Source organism: Pinus tabuliformis, chromosome 2_1, assembly GCF_031772625.1.
Source record: "Pinus tabuliformis cultivar Carrire ecotype Pingquan chromosome 2_1, CPIR1, whole genome shotgun sequence".
NCBI lineage: Eukaryota > Viridiplantae > Streptophyta > Pinopsida > Pinales > Pinaceae > Pinus > Pinus tabuliformis.
In genome coordinates this window covers 53,383,847-53,406,799 of record NC_142299.1, presented here as the reverse complement: position 1 = coordinate 53,406,799, position 22,953 = coordinate 53,383,847, and the positions used below count along the sequence as shown (strand labels likewise).

At 38.9% G+C, this 22,953-nt stretch overlaps 1 protein-coding gene across 3 annotated transcripts in view; it reads right to left on the bottom strand.

Moving 5' to 3' along the window:
- LOC149198752 (uncharacterized) overlaps positions 1–22,953 on the bottom strand; it is a 254,354-nt gene that overhangs the window by 194,432 nt on the left and 36,969 nt on the right. For all 3 annotated transcript variants that reach the window (XM_089402146.1, XM_089402147.1, XM_089402148.1), the window contains one exon: positions 5,972–6,087. In XM_089402146.1, coding sequence (XP_089258272.1) covers positions 5,972–6,087 — 116 coding nt within the window. The remainder of the gene's footprint in view (positions 1–5,971; positions 6,088–22,953) is intronic.

The window sequence follows — 22,953 nt, the reverse complement described above, 5'->3', positions numbered from 1 at the left end:
TTGATTCCATGGTTGAGAAAACTATGGAAATCATTTCGCAAGAGTCTCCACAACTTTTGTTTGTTGATGATCATTTTGCTGGTTTGATCAAGAAAATCATTGTTGATAGGTGGAACAATTTCAACACTCCATTGCACACTCTAGCACATGCTTTGAACCCCAAATTTTATAATGAGGAGCTTATTGCTCAAAGCAATGGGAAGAGGAAGGCACCCCATAAGGATAGAGAGGTGGCTAATGGGGTGAAAAAATCCCTTATGAGAATGTTTCCTTCTCATCTACATAGGGAGGTAAAGGAGGAATTTGCCAGTTTTGTTGCAGGAATAGATGATTATGCAGATATATCAACTTTGGAGGAGAGAAGCACCATGATTCCAGTTAGGTGGTGGATTTGTCATGGAGCAAATGGTGTACATTTGCAAAACCTTGCCATTCGTATTCTTTCACAAGTGGCAAGCTCTTCATCAGCAGAAAGGAATTGGAGCACTTATGGTTTATTCATTCTGTGAAGCGCAATAGGTTGGGCTCACAGAAGGCAGTGGATCTTGTGTATGTGCACTCCAACCTTCGCCTTGCATCTCATAGGGGTCCAGAATACAACAGTAGTCCTTCTAAACAATGGGATGTGGATGCAGAAAATCCTGATTTGGAGCTCTCTCTTGCTGCCCTGAATATTGAGGTCGAGTTTGGAAGTGGAATTGGTGCATCATCTTCTTCAACACCACCATCCACTGTTGAGCATTGTGCTGCTTCTATTTTTGATGAGGATTAGTCTTTTGTCTCTATAGTTCTTGCAGCCTTATAGTCTTTATTGTACTTGCAACCTCATATATTAATATAAATAAAGGCTGGTTTGAGATTTTGTCCTTGGATATATAATAAAGGTTGCTTTTGGATTTTCCTATATTTTTATTTTCATTATGTGATCATTCATGAGTAAATGTGATGTAAATTTAATCTTAATGTTTAAATGTAATAAATTATAATGTATCATTAATGCTTTATGATTGCACATATATATATATATATATATATCGTCTTTCCCCGTTTCCAAAATTTGGGGAGGTCACGTTTCGTATCGCTTCCCGTTTCGAAAACTCGTTTCGTATCCCCGTTTCGTGCAACTTAGAGGCAAACCCCTCCAAGCCTAGTTGCATATCATGCAGGAGAAGGAAGGGAAGGTACAAGCAAGCATATGTGAGGCTTCCATCATCCCTCTCTTCTCTTTTGGGTGCTTATATGATTATGCTACAGTGGCTACTGTTTTTTATTGTTAGAAATGATCGCAGACAAGTCTTTCATATAAGAATGGACTAAGTGTGAGGTTCTCAACCCTCCTTAGCCCTTTCATGTTCTTGGATGTTGGGGAAGCTTTCTGCTCTAATAAAAGATTTGATGTTTGCATACATTAATGGCTCATTTAATCCTATGACATTGTCATTGAAGATGTGAGTTGATGCTTAGGCTGTCCAATCCTTTTAAGGTTATCTTTCTTGGTCCTTTTCGTTGTAATCTCATGTTATGGCTATTCCTTCAACATTTCAATTGCACATTATTGGCTTTTAAGTTTTAACTCATTGGATGTGATGGCGCATTGTTGTTAGAGCCCTCACTCACTCCCATACAACCTAAAAATCCATTTGAACTAGTCTAGAACAATGTATGCCTTGAATACATCTTCTCCATATCATTGTTAGCCCTCTTTGTTTGTCTTACTTGACACCATAATCCTTGGATTGGCATTGGTCTTAGCAACCCATCATCCGCTTGTATCTAAAGTTTGTCATATACTTCTAGGGATAGCCCCCTTATGCCAAAGGAGAGCCAACCTAAAGTGAGAGAGGGAGCCTACTATGGTGGAAAAAGGTAACCACCCTAAGTTCCCCTAGAATTACACTCGTGTTTTACAGATTTACCACTTCTGGTCTACATTACTGGATTCATAAGCCAAGAGAAATGGATCTGTGGATCCCTGGATCAAATCTAGATTTGGATATGAATACTCGTAGATCTGTCTAAGATCCGCTTCAAAAATGGATCCTTAAAAATTAAGCATATTATGATTGTTGACCAATGAAAATGTAGGATTTTTTTGCACAACTCTTCTCCCACTAAGCATCCTATGCAACGATAGGATTGCTCGACCCTATCAACAACCCATTGAAACTCATGCACAGCCATAAATTCATCTATACACTTTTGAGCATTACAAATGAGTAAGGGAAAAGAAGAACTATATTGATAGGCCGAAAGAGTGGTCCTTCTTTCCCCATAATGTCCTTACGAAAGAGCGCCCCTTTTCCTAAATGTATGGTAGTGGTTGGTTGGTTGGTCAATGTATTTGTTGGGATATATTAATACGAACAAAGGAATCACCCCGTATGGTAGCTAGAATTGTACTACTAGAGTGAGGACCTTGTAGAAGCATGAGGTATTTATTGAAATGCCTCGGCTTCTCTATACCTACTCTACACCCCAGAGCAATCACCAGCAATTTAGTTCCATTGGAAGGACATAGAATAGAACCATACTATCATGGTTTAGGTAGGGGAGTAGACGGCGTGAATGGGGAGAGATCGTATATTGCACAATTAGCAGTTGATTGTAGTTGAGAGTGCAATTGGAAACTAAAATATATATATATATGGAATGAAAGCACATGAACCTCGAAGTACTTCCCCACATTTTGTGGATGGTAAATCAAATAAACCGTCGACCCAGATTATGGGGCCTTGCCCCAAGGGAATCAAAGAGAGTCAAACTTCTGATTAGCAACAACTAGCAACAATATTAAAGAGCTTCACGTCTGGCTCCAAACCACTTGAGCTAACTTGTGGGGCTCAAAAAAGTTGGGCATTGGGTACTTTCCAGTGAAGAAAGTCATCCTCCTCTCAACCCGAAGACAAGAGAGAGGTTGTTGGTTCTAGGTCAGCGCTTAGTATAGACTCACTTAAGAGCGTAACAATGTTACTCTATTCTAGCGCGTAAACATGTCAAGGTACAAGACTTGAACCTAGGTGGGAAGGATAACAACTATTCTGCCCAACCACCCAAGCTAAACTCAATTGACACACACACACACACACACCTATATATAAAGCTTTGGTTCAGAGCACTAAATATATAAAATTTTGTGTATATATGTTAGTGTAAACTTTAATTTGTGGAAATGTATAAAAATTAGGATTGATTTAGCAGTTTAGTATATAAGTTCTAAATATTATACACTATAAGTTTATAATTTAAATTGCATAAAAGAATTAATAGATTCCATTATTTATTAATTAAAAATATCAAATATTAATTATTTTATATAAATGTCATATATTACAAATGTATATAAAACTTATATGTTTAAAAATTCTCATATAGTTAGGTTTTATTTTTAAAATTTAAAAAAAAAAAAATATATATATATATATGTTATTTGCACTTGTTGTTTCCTAGCCATATTCGGATCCTATGGGTTGAAATTTCTAAGTTTATCCGTTAGAAATTTAATATGTATTCTACTGGTTTATTTCTTCTACTTGTTAAATTCGAACAAGTTATTTAAAACATATAAATAACAAAATAAACACAATACAGTCTCAACATCTACAGATCATCCGCTGAAAGAAAACAAACACACAAGTGACAAAATTATTGTTGGACAAATGTCCCCGGAAAAACCCAATGCGGGAAAACCAGTGCAACTATTCTGAGGGTTTATTATGCAGTATTTCCTAGAGTACAACTAGGTGCCAAACTGGCTCACCCGATAGAGAAAAATAACTGGCATCAATACCTCTCTATCCGGAAATAGGTATTCTAAAACCTGTCCCATGAAACCCTCTCCAGTAGCTCTGAAGCATTGCGCTAGTCCTAGCCTATGCGTCAGCCCCAAACACCTCTGATTCAGCCCTCTGAGGCACTGCACAGCCTTTGGGACCCTCTGCGTCACTCCAGTTGCTCTCTGCGTGGATGACACAGTCCCTCTGGCCTCTATGTTGTCTCTGTTGGGCTCTGTGGGGCCTGCTCTGGTAGCTGCTTCTCGCTCTCTACCCCTGCGCTAGTCTCTTGGCACTGTCTCTGCCTCTCTGTCCAGTATTCACTGCCCCTCGTTGTTGATCACTAATTTGACTTTGCTTAGAAACCTAGCTCTAGCAAATTGAATGATTGATCACTCTAGTGTATTCTCCAACTGACCCTCAAGCCTCTTCTTATACTTTTCTCGTTGGTCCTTCAATGACCGAGATTAAATCTCTAATCAACGGCTAAGATTATATTTGGCTTGATCCATGACTTCTGGAACCTTCTAACCCAATTTTATATTAATACCCATTAATATTTTATTTTTCCCAAGTTTAGACTTAGGAACTACATTAAAAATATTAATTATTTTAATATCTCCCAAACCGGGTACAATCTGTCCAAACCATTTCTGGGTCTTGGAGATTTCATGTGCTTTAGCCTCTCCACCAATTTTCATGGCTAGAGCACATCCGATGCTACCCAAAATCAACACTATTTTTTCAAAAATATGGTGGATCTGAATCTGAATCCATATCTGGATCTAAATCATGATAACTAGCTTGTGGTGCAAGTTTGGGTGGTAATAGATCCCCAAACCATCATCCTTTGAAGACCCATGTTGTCTAAGTTAATCTCTTGAAGACAAAGGGTCTCATCGGATCTACCATGAATCAATAAATGTAAAGACCTCATGAAGCAATGAAACCCCCGAAGACCATAACACCACCTAAAGTGGAGTGATGAGAAAAACTAGGTACAACGAAAAGGTCTCCATCTGACTCAATGTCGAGTACAAAATACAAGAAAGCTAGAGGGGAGTAGCACAGTATGATGAAAACATCGATTATGTACCTACAAGAGATTGAGTCAAAAGAGCACCCTATCTTCAGGTCTACTCACTACTTTCTTCCTCTATCCTAAAAAAATATGCCTAGTTCCTTTTATGAGGATGGTGTTAGACCAAAGGAGATAGCCAACAAGGCATTCCCAATATGGACCAAATCAAGAGAATCACTTCCTTTTCCCTCCTATGTCGTTTGTTGGAGGCAACAAACAATGGGCAAAGACCCAAAGCATATCTAACACCAAATCAACATTGTCGTGCACTTCCACCCAATCTTCAATTGGCAAACTCACCCTAGGAATCTTTTGAGGAGCTGTCATTCTCCACATAGTCCAGTTGCTCTAACCCCCTTTGAGAGACTAGTCTATTGTTATTAAGTTCTTTCCAACATTGAGAATGAAGAGAGTATCAACTCCCTTCCGTGGTTATACAACGGTCACAAAGTCCCCTCAGTGATAGATTCTCCCCTGAGGGTATATCTTCAAACAATGGATTAGCTCCTTCTCAACGGTTGATGATACTACATATACATCTACATCTTCTTTTATCATTTCCCTATTCATTTACAATGTGGTTGGCTTCTTCTTCCCCCTCTCATTCTACACCAGCTCATGACAAGATGTACCCTTTCCTTTTGCTTATGCTTTTGCTTTTGGCTACTTCTCTCAATAATAGTTTGGCTTATTTTCTTTCGCTTTGTCTTTTAGCTTCTAGGAGTTGCTTTGGCACTCCCAGGATTTTCACTGCTGGTTTGTACTTTTCTGCCCTGTTGCCATAATTTTTATCATTTGTGGACATGAATAGCATTATCTTATCTTTATCTAAATTCTAAAATTGATAATACACATCAAAAAAGAAAGTCTATCACTCTTTAACTCCGAATTCATTTCTAAAATACAAACGCACACATACCATGTTTCTCATGACTAAGCTCATCTAATACCCCAAAGAAGATAGAAAACAATTTTATCAAATGTATTAACAAACCATTTTAAATTCGATAAATTTTGGCTTTAACCAAAAATATTTTTCCAGCTTGTTGCTGCAAAAGGCCAATTTTTTCTTCAAGAATCGATTTGCAACTTTGCAAAAAGAAAAGAACAAGAAACAAACCGTGCACAAAGATCTTTAAACTCTCCTCCCTGCTATAACTACTTATAGCAATTCTGCCCCCACCACCACCAGCCCAACCTTTACCTCCACGAGCACTTACAGTACCAGTTCCCTTCCTGCATGGCATAAAAAGACCATCATCAATGAAAGATACCATATTAAAAGCTAAAACTGACAACATGTATAGTTAATGCAATATATAGATAATGGCTCAGTGTCCAACTAGGAAACTACGTCATTAATATCTGGCCCAATTTCCACATTTGGGAGGATGTGCACAAGTTATTACTTTTCTAGCATTTCCTCATTCTGGGGAGATTGAAAACATGCAAAGACAATATAGAGATAAGCATTCACTCATAAGACACAGCATCATTCTTTTCAGCGAAAACTAGTAGATTGTATTGAGTATTCTAAATGGAACATACATCATGCAACTTGAATTTTGTATACATGCAGTTCAAATAGCAGCTGATCAAACGGCTATTATAAGAAAATTGTAATCAATCAATGCCGAAGTCAGCATAACTCACAGTAGTGATAAACATAACAAGAGTAGCTTACTAGAGCCTTTAAAAATCAAAGTTCATAAAGATAATTACTGATTAGCTCTAAAATGTTAAAATGATAAAAACTCCAACTTGGTTCATATACAATGAAATCATACTCTAGTTTAAAAGTTCCATACCCTAAATGGAGAATGTTAATCCTATTGCATAGCCTTGCTAAATTAACAGCTGTCTAAGTACATAAAATAGTGATTCAATCAAATTAAATCTTGCATAAGCCTTTACACTGCAAACTATATGAAGGTATACGAAAACAGGATAAATTACACTGAAATTACACATCGAACTCCTTCATGAACTTAAAGGCCTTTCCACATCACAAAAAACCAGATTTAAAAAACAGACAAGAGAGAAACCCTGAGAAGACTACATAGACAGCAGATTTGATCATCTCATTTTACATGTTCATGATATTATCTTCTCTCTGAAGATAGTAACAGTTCTATACAAGTATGGTTTTCTACAGGCTCTTGGATAAACTAACCATTCAAATATATTAGGGAGTCTGACTATGGAGCTTAAGCCTGACATGTTCCCTCTTCCAGCATATAGATCAGGAGAGGGAACAAATCTCTTAAGATGTATTTTTGTACTTTTCCCTAAGATAATTTTCTCAGAAAAAAATGAAAAAATTAATAAATATATAAAAATGCAACCCATATTTATATGTTCAATTATATTTAAATAAGAGTTCCTAAATTCACTTTTTTTGTCACCATTATAGCACTAGAGTTGCAATTGATAGGCAAAATCACAGATTTGAAGCTCCCCACTGACCGAATCCCAAATACATATGAAACTCGATCTAAGTTGCACGAAACGGGGAAACGGAAACGAGTTTCCGAAACGGGAAGCGAAACGAAACGCGACCTCCACAAATTTTGGAAACGGGGAAACGCGAATATATATAATAATATATATATATATATATTAAAAATATTTAAAAATTATTATTATATATATGTGCAATCATAAAGCATGAATGATACATTTACATTATATGATTATAATTTATTACATTTAAACATTAAGATTAAATTTACATCACATTTACTCATGAGTCATGAATGATCACATAATGAAAATAAAAATATAGGAAAATCCAAAATCAGCCTTTATTTATATTAGTATATGAGGCTGCAAGAACTATAGAGACAAGTCACAAAAGACTAATCCTCATCATAACAATCCTCATCAAAAATAGAAGCAGCACAATGCTCAACAGTGGATGGTAGTGCTGAAGAAGATGATGCACCAATTCCACTATCAGATTTGGCCTCAATATTCAGGGCAGCAAGAGAGAGATCCAAATCAGGATTTTCTGCATCCACATCCCATTCTTTAGAAGGACCACTGTTGTATTCTAGACCCCTACGAGATGCAAGGCGAAGGTTGGAGTGCACATAAACAAGATCCTCTGCTTTTTGTGAGCCCAACCTATTGCGCTTCACAGAATGAATAAAACCATAAGTGCTCCAATTCCTTTCTGCTGATGAAGAGCTTGCCACTTGTGAAAGAATACGAATGGCAAGGTTTTGCAAATGTACACCATTTGCTCCATGACAAATCCACCACCTAACTGGATTCATGGTGCTTCTCTCCTCCAAAGCTGATATATCTGCATAATCATCTATTCCTACAGCAAAACTGGCAAATTCCTCCTTTACCTCCCTATGTAGATGAGAAGGAAACATTCTCATAAGGGCTTTTTTCACCCCAGTAGCCACCTCTCTATCCTTATGGGGTGCCTTCCTCTTCCCATTGCTTTTAGCAATAAGCTCCTCATCATAAAATTTGGGGTTCAAAGCATGTGCTAAAGTGTGCAATGGTGTATTGAAATTGTTCCACCTATCAACAATGATTTTCTTGATCAAACCAGCAAAATGATCATCAACAAACAAAAGTTGTGGAGACTCCTGCGAAATGATTTCCATAGTTTTCTCAACCATGGAATCCATGCCATCATATACCTCTCCCAAGAAAGGTTGGTCAGTGTCAGCACTCCGGAGAAGCTCAAATGCAGGGGTTGTGAACTTTAGCAAGAAATCTACCTTGCTCCACCAATCCTCATCAAGGCACAATCTACGCACCATAGATCCCCGCTCTGAATCTGCTTGTCTCCACTCAATCCAAAGTTGACTCACCACCATAGAAACTAATGCATGCTTAACCTCAACAAGGCGGCGCAACATCACGAAGTTTGAGGCATATCTTGTCTCAGCAACTTTTAACAACTTTAATTTGGAGTACTCTCGAAATATGGCCTGAGACTGGTGGTGGTTGGTGATGAATTTGATAATCTCCCTTGCTTCCCCTGTGAGTTCCTTTATCCAGGAAACTTTGTTGTCGATCTCCTCTAAGATCAGATTCAGATTATGGACAATGCATGGTGTCCAAAAGATGTGGTCATACCTCCCCTCAATAATTAAACCTGCAGCTTTGCAAACCGGTGCATTATCCGTGATAACTTGCACCACCTTGTTAGGCCCTATTTGTTCAATAGCTTTTATAATAACATCAGCAATGTATTGTGCATCTTTCACCTCTCCTGAGCAATCTTCTGCCTTGATAAACATTGCTCCTTTGGGGGAAGTGGCAACGATATTTATCAATGGTCTGCGCCTCATATCTGTCCAACCATCTGAGACTATGGTAACCCCAGAGCTACTCCAGGAAGAACGAATTGGAGCTAAAATGTCCTCCACAAGGTCCTTCTCATTTTTTAGAAGCTGGGTTCTGACTTTCTCATAGTTGGGCCCCTTGTACCCTTGGGGAGCTTTGTTAACTGCCCTTATCATATCTTACCAGTAAGGAGAGCGAACAACATTGAATGGGATACCACATGCATAAATGCACCTAGCCACTCTGGAATCAGTTTCTTCTCTTGCTTGCACATTCACCAATCTAGCAATTCTGCTATCCTGAACTGAAGGGGATGCCCCTGGGCCTCTGGTATTTTTGGGTGTTGGTTGTTCATGTTGTTGAGTGTGACCAGCTCTCCTCTTTCTTGCTTCAACTACAATCCTTGGCTCAATGTTAGATGGAGCTTGAGTAAGGTCATCATGCCTTCTCTTAGTACCATCCGCCTCATCTTGCTCTCTTTGATATGCCCTCCTTGCCAACGGATCTGATGTTTTTGTGCAACCTGAAATCCCCTGTCCTCCTCCATGCAATAGATGCGCCTTCACTCTTGGGTAGGAGCCCTTGTACGTATTATTGCAAAGATTGCATCGCCATTCCCATGAGCCACCACCTCCACATCTTTGAAGCTTCGTCACATGCCTCCAAAGAGGATAATATTCAGCCCTTGGGTTGGCCCTAGGGCTTGCACTTGTAGCTGCACTTTGGCTGGAAGCCATTGCTGCAAAAATAAATTAAAAAACAAATCTGTAAATAATAAAATTTAAAAACGTTTTTCATATTTTTGGTTGTATAAACCCTAGAAAAATTGAAGAAATAGTAAGAAAAAACTAAGAAATGAATGTGGCTTACCCAAATTAATTTTCTGTGGCTGAAACTACCCTAAAATGCCAGAAAAGAGGAGAAATATGGTTGTAGCTGAGCCAAATCTGCTGCAAAAATAAATTTAAAAAACAAATCTATAAATAAAAAACGTTTTTCATATTTTTGGCTGCCTAAACCCTAGAAAAATTGAAGAAATAGTAAGAAAAAACTAAAAAAATTTATGTGGCTTACCCAAATTAATTTTGTGGCTGAGACTACCCCGAAATGCCAGAAAAGAGAAGAGAAATATGGCTGTAGCTGAGCCAAATCTGCTGCTACTGAAATCTCCTGCTGAAATCTCTCTCTTGCTGCTGAAATCTCTCTCCTGCTGCTGAAATCTACTTTGCTCACTGCTCAAAACACCCTAGCTGAAACAACTGTCAGTCTCCAAGAGAAACGACTTGCTGAATAGTGTGATGAGAGAATGAGACAAACTGCTCTTTTATAACTTTAGAATAGGTTTCTAGAATTTTCCAGAAACCTAAAAAAAATTTAAAAACCAATTAAAAAAAAAAATTAAAAACAACACATTAAATTAGGGAAACGTGGCTCGTACGGCCTGGAAACGCGTTTCCGGCCGTACTGCCACGTTTCCGTTTCGGGAAACGTGCCAGTACGGCCGGAAACGCGTTTCCAGGCCGTACGGTACGCGTTTCCGCGTTTCGTTTCCGTTTCAGGGGGGAAACGACCCCTACCCCCACGTTTCCTGCAACTTAGAACTCGATATATATATATATTATATATGTGTGTGTGTGTGTGTGTGTGTGGAAAAAGTCGAAGTTGGGATTAAATCGGCAAGGGTCCAGAATTGAAAAAGTCGTTAAAGTCGACACGTTTTCGAAAAATTCGGCCAAATTAAAAAAATTAAATAAATAAATAAAAATTAAAATATATATATATATAGCATCTAAAATATCCACAACATCAAATAAATGCATTTCCACGTAAACATGAAAAGAAAGCTAATATATAATATGTATATGAAGTCTAGTGCTACATCACGTATCAAAATAGTGAATCAAGTCTTGAATCTTGATTCCTGACTCAGTCTCAACTCTCAAGAGTCAAAATATCAACAAAAAATATAATAAATATCTATCATGAGTCATCTACATGTCATAAAGTAATCAGTCATTAAGATCCTCTGCCCCTTTTACGAGAATAGGGAATGGCTTCGCCTTTTCCTCTAGAGGAAGAAGGCCCTGCCCCTGGGGCTACAAATGGACTCTGTAATCCTCTAGAAGCCAAAAAAAGAGGTGGCCTTTGTCCTCTATTGTTGCCCATCCTAGATGGTGTCACCTCCTCCTCCTCATCCTCCTCCTGCTCTGCCTCCTAACCCTGCTCCTCCTCCTCCTCCTCCTCTACCTCTGACTCTCCCTCCCCTGCAACTGCTACCTCCTCTGCCTCTAGTGCCTTCGGATCCATATCTAACCAATCAAGAATCGAGTCCATGGTCGACCTCTCAGTCTTGAACCTCCATGCAACAATGGTATCAATATTGTCCAATGAGATGGCTTCCACATCAGGAGTTTTCTAAAGTTGTCTTGCCCACAATCAGAGATTGCAATAGACGTAGACCATGTCATTGAGGCGTTGGGACTCCAATCTATATTAAGGTCATAAATTGTAAATTATTACTTAGAAAAATTAAACATTAAAAATAATAAAATGAATCCAACATTTTAATTTGAAATTTATTTACTTGTTGCACTTTTTGTTGTGTATTTTGTCAAATGCACTCCAGTTGCGCTCACACCCAAAGGAATTGCATGTTTGGCTGAGCACTCAAATGGCAAGCTTTTGGAGATGGGGTACTCTGCCACCATAGCTTGTCCACCAACATATACAAGTTAAAATAAAAATGAGAAACATAAATAAATAAAAAGTTAAAACATTGAAATTCTAAACTTGAAGCAAATTATGAAGAGACAATGAATTATGAAATTTGAAAGTTGAAAGTTGAAACAAATTGAAGCTTACTTGGCATTTTGGTCATCCTATTCTTAATAGCCATGGTAAAACCAAATGTGCCGCCTGTCATCCTATATATCTCCATTCTTTAGAAATTTCTTCACGTTCTTGCACAGATGCCACCATCCTCTCAACACAAGTGAGGAATCCATCCATCACCTCGGCATCAAATTTGAAACCACGAGAGTAAGAAAATGTGGGGTTGGGGTAGATACTTGCAGCATGAATGGGGGATTGGAGGGTATTGTTCCATCGCTCATCAATCACTCTCCATATGACTTGCTTTTCTAACCCCTCATCTCCCTTATCTTCATAATAGGCACGAATGGCCTCTTTGGCCCTATCCATGGCCTTATACAAGTAGCCCATTGCAGGCTTGTCTCCATCAACGAACCAAAGAACCCTTACCAAAGTTTCCAAAATGGAACACACCTCCTCTACTCATGCCCAAAAGCTCTGATCATATGAAACTAGTCTGCATATGCCCCTCCCTCTGGCTTGCGGCTAATAGATAAAGCACACCAATCTTGTGAAAGAAACATGCTCATCACATCCCACATTGAATTCAACAGAGACTGAAGAGATATAAAAGTAGTGGTAAATCATGTAATGGCAGGATGCACCAACACTTTGTTGTTGGTGAAACTTCTCATCAAGCTAAGCATAGATGCATGATTATATATAAATTTTGTTATGCTCCTGGATGATTCAACAATATCCCTCACAAGAGGAATCTTACCTATATCCTCCAACATCAATTCAATACAATGAGCAGTACAAGGTGTCCAAAACAAGGTAGGATACCTCTCCATAAGGAACCTGCCAGCAACAACATAATTTGCAGCATTGTCCATTATGACTTGGACAACTTTTTGTGGACCTACTTCTTGAATGAAGATGTCCAATAACTCACATAATAAACGTGCATCTTTAATGTGTGCAGATGCATCAACAAATTTCATAAACATTGTCCCCTTGGAGCAACTAACCAAGAAGTTAAGAAGGGTCCTACCCTTCTGGTTAGTCCAACCATCAAACATGACTGTGCATCCAATGTGTTCTCATGATGCCCTAAACTCCTCCAATCTAGCAGTGCAATCAGCCCTTTCATCTTGAAGAAGAGGCCCTCTCAACTTTGCAAAGGTAAGGGCTTTGTACCCCGAGCCAATGACAGCAACAACATCAAACATAGGTTGGTAGAATGGGTTGGTCATAGAAGACACTTACTGACAAAAATATCTATCAGTTTTTGCCTTTTCCTTTTTTGAAGTGTCGATTTGATGCCAGGTTGTGCACCAGGTCCCATTCTAGGAACAAAAAAAGATGAAAAAGCTAAGGGGTTGGAACATATGGGTGTGGAATGTGATGTTGAAGAACCACTCTCACTTCCCCCCACTCTTGATGCCCCTACAAGTTGGCTTTTTACCGCTACCCTGGTATCTTTGCCCTCCTCTTCATCCATCAATGATTTAATGGCTTGTCGGATGATTTTTGGAGTTGGATATTTTGCCTCAGAACTTGCCCAGGATGGAATTTTAATCTGTTGACACCCCCTGACATATGCTTTCCACATAACTTGCAAGTCAAATACATTCTATTGACCCCCCAGATTTGGGCATTGGATCAGATTCACCATATTCCCACAAGTTGCAAGTCAAATACATTCTATTGACCCCCCCAAGATTCGGGTATAGGGTCAAGTTCACCATATTCCCACATAGGGTTCAAATTCCTTCGCATTTTGTTTGAAACTTTGAACTTGAATTTGAACCTGGTGCACAAAAAAATTTGAAAAAAAAAAAAAAAAATTCCCATCACATAAGAAGCAAACACAAATGTAATTGTTGCTTTTAAATTTTAAATGCCTCTTCTCACTCACTTGAACACACTCAGATTCACTAAACAAGGGTTTGAATTTTTTATTCTTGAAAGTTGAAACATGTAAACAATCTAAACATTTTGAAGTTTTGATTCAATCTAGATTCTAAACAATGTTTTGATTCAAATTTCTAAGCAAAAATAAGCTAAAAGAAAACTAACAGAAAGATTTAAGAAGCCATGTGTGTAACAAAGACTGAGAGAGAAATTAAATACACACACCTTGAATCTCTCACGTTGAGCAGTGGACAAATCTCCAAATCCACACCACAAAACTAGTAAATATCCTCCTCTTGGGCAATGGCAAACACCTCCTCTCTGCACAAGGACGAATGGCAAAAAGAAGAATGAAATATGAGTGATTTTTCAGCCTTTTCCCTCACTTATTTGTGCCCTGGGCGGGCTTCCCGATTTTTTCGATCGACTCCCAATTTAATCGCGACTTTTTCGATTTTGAAAAAATTGCCAAAAAAATTGGCCGATAAAATCAACTAGCCCAAAAAATCGGACTTTGCCGATTTCATCCCGAATTTTTCCACACTGATATATATATATATATATATAGTAAAATCTTTACATCTGACATAAAAGTACAAAACTGGAACAGTTTGTCACAACAGAGCTTGCAATATTCTGAAATCTTTTTTTATGCAATTTATTTGCTTAGATCCCAAATTTATTGTCACTAATTTGATGCTCAAATTTATGAAATAACTAAAATCCAAAATAAAGGAACACACCATCCACACATGTGAACACAAGACGTGACCCTAAAAACCCAATTAGCAAGAAAACCCAACTAGAAGTTGAGACCTATGCTCTTTTCTCTTATTTTTAGTCATGAAATTCAAACAGAAAAAAAGGGGCACTCAATATGGAGTTGCCTTTGACACGGTGGCCCAAATGATTGCTACAAAATCTTCTACCTCCTCTGTTATGCTCTCAAATGCCACTCCTAGATGCTCTTCTCAATTATGGAATAACTAAAATGTTACAAGAATGGAACCACTTCTCTTCCTAATGGCTAAGTATTTAACATAGCCTAATAGTCATCTCGGGTTATGGGTTTTGCATGCCTCAACCCTCAATTAATGTTAGGGTTTGGGACCCTCTAGAATCTTCTTAAAAGTCCACATGTGACTACCCCACATGTGTGAGTAATGGGAGTTGATGTGGCATCCACTTGGTAAGATGGTGGTCAACAAGGTAGATCACCGTATAGGAGGCATAACTTCCACAAACAAGCTTTGATTGAGGTGATTTTGAACCATTGTAAAGCTCTGAATGTGTATAACAACATTGAGGGGCTCGAACATATACTTACAAAGTTTTGTCCTGAAAAAATATCATTTGATGCCTCAAACTAGTTCTTAAAGTTTTTGGACCACATATCTCCAAGTTGGGGCACGCCAACTAAATGGGCTTTGCAAACTAATCTCAATTTTTCCACCCAAAAAGTACCAACACAGATGAAAAATTATTTAATGATCTATTTTGGATCAACGAAAAATAAGGACAAAAGCCCTGACATTTCATTTCTCACTCCCAGCTCTCTGCTATCCTATTTTCATTTTTTCTAATTTATTTATTCTCCTTTCTTTTCCTTGAGCCTTTTAAAACTTGCATTGTCTTTTTTTCCCGTTAACCTTTTCATTAATTGTTAAATTGCACTTACTAAGTCTTATAACCATTTGTCTCATTCGGATCCATCTTGGATCAAATGGGGCCTCGCAGCTCATAATAGGTAGAAGCCTTGTACCATAGGCCAGAAATAGTAAGAATACCAAACAATGACTAATAGAATAGGTTTTTCTCAACAATGCTTAAAGGAATGTCACACCATAAAAATGCCTACCCATAATTTTTTCCAATTCTTGCTTCTCCTTTATTTTTACGTTTGAACTAATAGAAGGTTGTGCTCCAACAATGATAAGACAAAAAAGGAGGCTCGTCAAGGGCATTATAAGGGAGGCTCTCACTTCCCACCATCCCTGATAAACTTGTCATTTGCAAGGTTCTTGCAACTCCTCCAACTACAAGTTCAAGTCTCAAAACTTCCCTTGTTTCTTTCTTCCTACCCAGCTTATCAAGTGATTGATCGGCAATACAAAATTACAAATAATTTCCTAGGTTGATTTTTCACATACTCCCACTTCGTGCCCTAGAATTTTAGCAAAATGGTATTTCAAGTGACTAACTTTGCCATTCATTTCTTTCCCACACAACTTACTCCTATAGTTGGTTGTCATTCATGGATGCTCTTGGTTTGGGTTTTATGGATTAAATGCATTGCTTGAGATGAGGCTTGAGGAGACACCTTTTTTATGACAAGACATATCCTTGAACGAATACCTTTTGATGATTTGTTGCACCTTTTGAGGAGAGACATGTCTTTTGGAGATGATGTCACCCTTCTTGAGGCTTTACACTTACACATGTGACCTTTTTGAAGGCATCTTTCATTGTATTTTCATTTTTTAGGCTACTTTGGGGGTTGCCTTGAGATCTATCCACCTTGTATCGTAGACTTTTTATGTTTTAGGGGTTTTAGTACTAACATAGGCTAAGCACATAGTTTCCCCAATATAAATGTCTTCTGGAAATGATGTCACCCTTCTTGAGGCTTTACACTTACACATGTGACCTTTTTGAAGGCATCTTTCATTGTATTTTCATTTTTTAGGCTACTTTGGGGGTTGCCTTGAGATCTATCCACCTTGTATCGTAGACTTTTTATGTTTTAGGGGTTTTAGTCCTAACATAGGCTAAGCACATAGTTTCCCCAATATAAATAGGGGAGTACTAGCCTTCATTTGATCATTGTGCACTCTCCTGGATTATATCTCTTTTTCTCTAGTTGGCTATGGAAAACTAGTTGAGCGCCTTTCACGAGGGACTTGTTAATGTGGATTTAGCATTCTCTTCATGGATGGCTTATGGTGAAGCTTGGTTGAATATATGATAAACCTAATAAGTGGACTTCTTTTATCTTGCTTATTGTTCTATGGATGATGGAATTTTAGTATTAAGGAAGTGGGCATAGTATTTTGTTTTCAATGTCCTTCTTAGACAAACCCTTCTTTCAAGATTTTTGAGGAAGTAGCAAGTGAGCTTATTCCCTTAATTCATTTTTTAAAATTGTGAGCCAATTCAAACCCTAGAGATAAGTGAGTGGACATACAATAGTTTTTTTACTCTTTAATCTATGCCAATTCTTCATAATTTTGAGAAAGGCACTAGTCCTTTATCTCTCGTGACAATCAATTATACTTATAAAAAAATGTATTTTATTTCTTTAGGGTAAATCAGAGTTTACTTACAAAATCATACATTTTCAGCATTTTGTTGTCTTAGATGTTATTATCCTAGAGTTAGAAATTGTTTGAAATGTATTAGAAATGCAAAGTATCATTTTGAATGTATTTTCCAGCCCTAAATTAGGGCTGACATCCCAGGATTTAATTGTTGTTATATGCTTATTAAACCACAAAAAGTTGTTGTTCTCTTATTTACTCTCATATCTAGCCCTCATTTTTCACTTTATTATCATAGTTTCCGAGGGTAGATTTTTTGTTATTATAAACTAGTAGATTGTTGTAATTGCTGGTTTTTACATGCTAGTTTACTTCAGGTAAAGGTGATTTCTTGATTGTGTATTCTTTGGGACCTTCCTTGAGCCTGTATCAGCTGACCTAAACCTCTAGAAGAGCCATAAGACCCTTTGAACTTAAACATGGAAATTACTTACAAATCCACCTTAAACCCTAATTGCTTAACCTTATTCCTTAACAATAAATCATTGTACAACCATTAGGGGGCACTTAGCTTAATTTGATAAGGTTATTTTATCCTTAAGATATACTAAGGAAGCCTCACATGTGTTGGATTGTGTCCATCACTAAAACAAGGGGAGTAATTGCTAACGTGAATCTTGTAGCTCAAATTGTACACCAGAATGCGACAACGCTCAGGACAGGGATTGTCACTCTGATCTCGGCCATCTTCGTTTAAGTTTTTTCCCTAAAGCAGGCTACGAGGGGTAGTCCCTATGGATGAGATGATAAGTTTGGGAGACACAATTGAATGGCCTAGCAACTTGGTTAGAAATAATTGACAAATTTAATTATTTAGCACAACTTGATTAAATTTATTGAAATTATCAATTAAAGACCAGTGCCTTAGGAGTCAATTTACTTGCACAATATAGATTAAATTCCAAGTTACCGAATGAACAGTTGCTGCTAGGATGAAAAACTATCTTATATGAGATACAACACCTAAAACTAAGTGAGATAAAAGGTCTTAGTTAATTTTAATTAGAATGTCTATTCTAAGTGAATCCTTACTCTCAATTGTTTTGAAGTCAGTCTCAAATGTAGGTTGTAGACAGAAGTCCACAAGAATGAGGCTATGGCCTCATTAACAATACCTCTCGTGAAGTTCTAACCACCCAAGTGCCTCTATTCCTACAAGGGATTCCCCACAAGAGAACTGAAAAGTCACCTATGTTAACCACAATGAGGGTCTGAACTTTGCAAGTTGGGTGAGAAAGGCTTGTCATATCTTCTTTCAACCATGCTTATGCTTGGAGGTACGTTTTATAGATGTACCTCTAACCCTAGAATGATATGCAAGATATTAGTGACAGATTTTAGTGAGATTATTAAATGACCTTTTAAGTACTTCAAGTAAATTACTTAAGATTCAATGCTTATAATGTTCAACACTAGAGCGTAAACAAAGTACTTGGAGAAAAATTATAAGAACAATCTCAACTAAAGCAATGTGCCAATAAACCACTTGATGTGCCAATTAAAGCGCTTCACAACAAACCAATTCAAGATTTATCCACTAAACTAATAATCAATATCTAACAACAATAGGGAGCAAGGAGCACAAATTTATCAAGGATTCCTCACAACTTGATGTGCAAATTAGAAACCAAAGGAAATAACGAACTATGAAAATTTCTAAATCTACACATCATAAATCCTACTACAATCATTAGTTTATCATCTCCTACTTGTTCTTTACATTCAACAAGTTATTTAATTACTTAAATAGCGATGAAAACATTTTTGCAGCCTACACATATATACATACCATGAACTTAAATAAACTGAGACAATCACACAAGGGACACCGTTATTTTTGGACAATCATCCTTGGAAAAACCCAATTCAGGAAAATTGGTGCAGCATATAGAGGGTTTGTATTATTAAGCATATTTTTTAATACAACTAGGGTGCCAAATCCGGCTCATCCAACACAAAATAAACCTGGCAAAGTACTTCTATCCGAAGACGGATATTTTGACAATTCCAGCAACTGGATGATCAAACCCCTCAGATGACAATTGTTGTTCCCAATGGCTGCTCCAAGCTTTGTGTTGGAACTGTGTCACCTCCTCTAGGAGGTTTGTCACCCTCCCAGTGAGCCTCCCTTGCTCAGAAGTCGATATTATGAACTGTTGCTCTCTCTGCCCCACAGAAAACCTCAGTGCTGCCTCTAAGGAACTGTGTCAGCACCTCTAGCTTTTGTGTCACCCTCTCTAGAGTTGCGTTGTCTCTCCTGCTGCTACTCTACCTCTCTGTTATATATTCTCAGCCTTGGACTGAAGTCCCTTTGCCGAACTGCCCCTCACTACAACTCAGATCACTTAGCTCGACTTTTTCAACAAACCATGCCCCCAAAAAATCGAACTCTTTGATCTCTTGGTGTATCTCCAACTGACCCTCAAGCCTCCTCTAATACTTTTCCTGTTGATGAATCAACGGTCGTGATCTAATCTCTAATCAACGGCTAAGATTAAAATAGGTTCGATCCTCATCACTTAGAACCTTTTCACCCGTATTTTTATTAATACACATTAATATTTTTATTTTCCTAAGCTTAGACTTAGGAACCCATTAAAAATATTAATTATTTTAATAACTCCTCATCCGAGTGGAATTTCTCCAAACAATTTCTGCATTCTGAAGATCTCATGTGTTCTAGACCCTCAAAAAAATTTCAAATCTAGAGCACATCTAATGCTACCCAAAATCAACACACCCTATTAGCAAGGAATGTGCTCTAGTAAAATTTCTCAACAAAAGTATTACACTGATCGACTGCATCGGTCCTTTGTGCTGCTAATGCTTGGCCTGTTGCCCTTCATCCACTACAACGCTACTTCCTGTATTGCTGCCCATGACTCTGCCATTGCCATTGTTGCATCTGTACTACAGCTCCCTCTCAAAATGTTGCATCGTACTGCCCATAGCACTGCCACTGCTAACTGATGCACTGCAACTCAGTTACTAAGAAGTAAGTAACTGATACTTCACCCAAAAAATTGACCATCCTTGTCAGTATGGATGCCTCGTGATCCTGAAGCTACCTATGTTGCTAATCTATGTTGACCCTTTGCTGCCACTGCGCTACTGCAAACTGCTATGTGCCTCTCGCACTGCTACAACATACACTGCGGCGCTGCCTCAGACTTTTGCTCTAGCTCTGCCACTGTCGCTCCATCACACCTCGCTCCAACCGACACTCGTCATTTTGCTACTGTCGTTAAGGGCTCCCGTAGTCATATGTGATCCAAGAGTTTGGGCATATCAAGGATCTTGCCCATACATGTAGTCCTCCCGACTACAACTCGATGTTGCCCCAGAGGTGCATGAGCACTCATGGCATAATCGTCATCCTTTCCTTCCTTGTCTGCTTTTGCTGGAGCAACCTTCGATTCAGAAGTTTCCCTTTGCCCTTCTTCCGAGGACACTAAGTGGCATAATGGCCCAGTTCCCCACAGTGGAAGCATCTGGCCTTGGTGATGTCCTTCTTCTTCCTCTTCTATTGCACTTGTTGTCCCGACAATGCGAGAGTTGCATCCTCCTCCTCCTCCTCCATCTTGACTCAGGCTCCCTTGCCGCTACTCCCTATCTTGGTCATCCTCCTGAGCTCTTCTTGTCGAAGAGTTGCCCACATCTGGTAATCCTGACCATGAACTCCGGATCTGGTGTAGATCCCACGAAAGTCAACTGGTCACGAATCCCTTACAACCTGAGAAGGAAGGGATCAATCTCTTCTCCCTTCTGCATCTGGTACCATCTCAGCTGATTTTCTAATTGCATCTTCCATTAGACGGAAAAGCCCTGATACAAGGTGGCCAGCGCCTCCCACATCTCCCTTGTTGTGTTCTTCTCGGCAATGTGTGGTACTACATGATCTTTGACCCCATCTAGGATCATGCAGTTGGCCTTAGCCTGGGCCTCCTCGTACTTCTTCAACGAATCAACATCGACCGGCTTAGCAACTACGTTCAAGGCATAGTCCTTGATGCGATGTTTGTCTAGGATTGCCAGGATCCTGGCCTTCCAGATGACAAAATTGGATGCTCCATCCAATCTATCATGATCCCTCAACCCATTCATTGCCATCTCTGCTCAAAAATAGGACCGGTTCTCTTCTCCTTCTCCCATTGCCAATCTAGCAAGACTTGGATCTAGATTTCTTTGGCACAAGAAGCCGTCTAAGGAACAAGCTCCTTTAGACTCCCTCTAAGTCCTGATTTCCTTCATGGAAATCCTCCCGCCAACTGTCGACTCACTTCCTCTTCAATCTTCCTTTGCTGCTGCAAACCGGATCTAGATTTCTTTGGCTAGAAATCTATCAAGGCAGTGTCTCCCTCTACCTCGACTCTGTCTCCACAGACATTGTTCTGCACCAATAGAAACAGCATCCCTCCAGCTCCTATAATCGAATTTGCTCTGCTCCTCCATCACGGGCAACTCGCTGATTCGAACCACCTTTCAGGCTCTGCGTTGGCCCAGAGAGTTGACGCAATCACTGCGTGGGCTCCTCTCTGGCTCTGCGTCACCCTCTGCAGGCTCAAAATGCTGACGCAGGCTCTGCGTGAGCCTCTGCGTCACTCCTCTAGCTCTGTGTCACTCTGTAGCTGCTCCTCTGCCTCTGAAATAGCGTTGCCACTTGGGACAGCTGCTTCTCTGCAGCAAATTCTCTGGATCTCTCGGCTGGTGTCTTCAATCTCATATGATCTACAATGCTCTGATACCATGTGAAAATTTATGAATCTACACATCAGAAATCCTACTGCAATCACTGGTTTATCATCTCCTACTTGTTCTTTACATTCAACAAGGTATTTAATTACTTAAACAACGATGAAAACACTATTGCAGCCTACACATATATACAGAGCATGAACTGAAATAAAATGAGACAATCACACAAGGGACATTGTTCTTTTTGGACAATGGTCCCCCCAAAAACCCAATTCGGGAAAACCGGTGCAGCATATAGAGGGTTTGTATTATTAAGCAGATTTTTTAATACAACTAGGGTGCCAAATCCGGCTCACCCAATAGAGAATAAACCTGACAGAAGTACTTCTATCCGAAGACATATATTTTGACAATTCCAACAACTGGATGATCAAACCCCACAGATGACAATTGTTGTTCCCAGTGTTGCGCAGTGGTGGCAGCGCCAAGCTCTTCGCTGGAACTGCATCACCTCCTCTAGGAGCTGCGTCACCCTCCCAGTGAGCCTCCCTTGCTCAGAAGTCAATATGTTGAATTGTTGCTCTCTCTGCCCCACAAAAACCCCAACATTGCCTCTAAGGAACTGCATCAGCCCCTCTAGCTTCTGCGTCACACTCTCTGGAGCTGCGTTGTTGCTCTGCCTCTCTGTTATGTATTCTCGACCTTGCGCTGAAGTCCCTCTACCGAACTACCCCTCTCACTGCAACTCAGATCACTTATAGCTAGACTTTCTCAGCAAACCACGCCCCCGAAAAATCGAACACTTTGATCTCTTCGTGTATCTCCAACTAACCCTCAAGCCTCCTCTTATAATTTTCATGTTGATGAATCAACAATCGTGATATAATCTCTAATCAACGGCTATAAGATTAAAACAGGCTTGATCCTCGTCACTTAGAACCTTCTCACCCATATTTTTATTGATACTCATTAGTATTTTTATTTTCCTAAGTTTAAACTTAGGAACCCATTAAAAATATTAATTATTTTAATAACTCCTCATCCGGGTGGA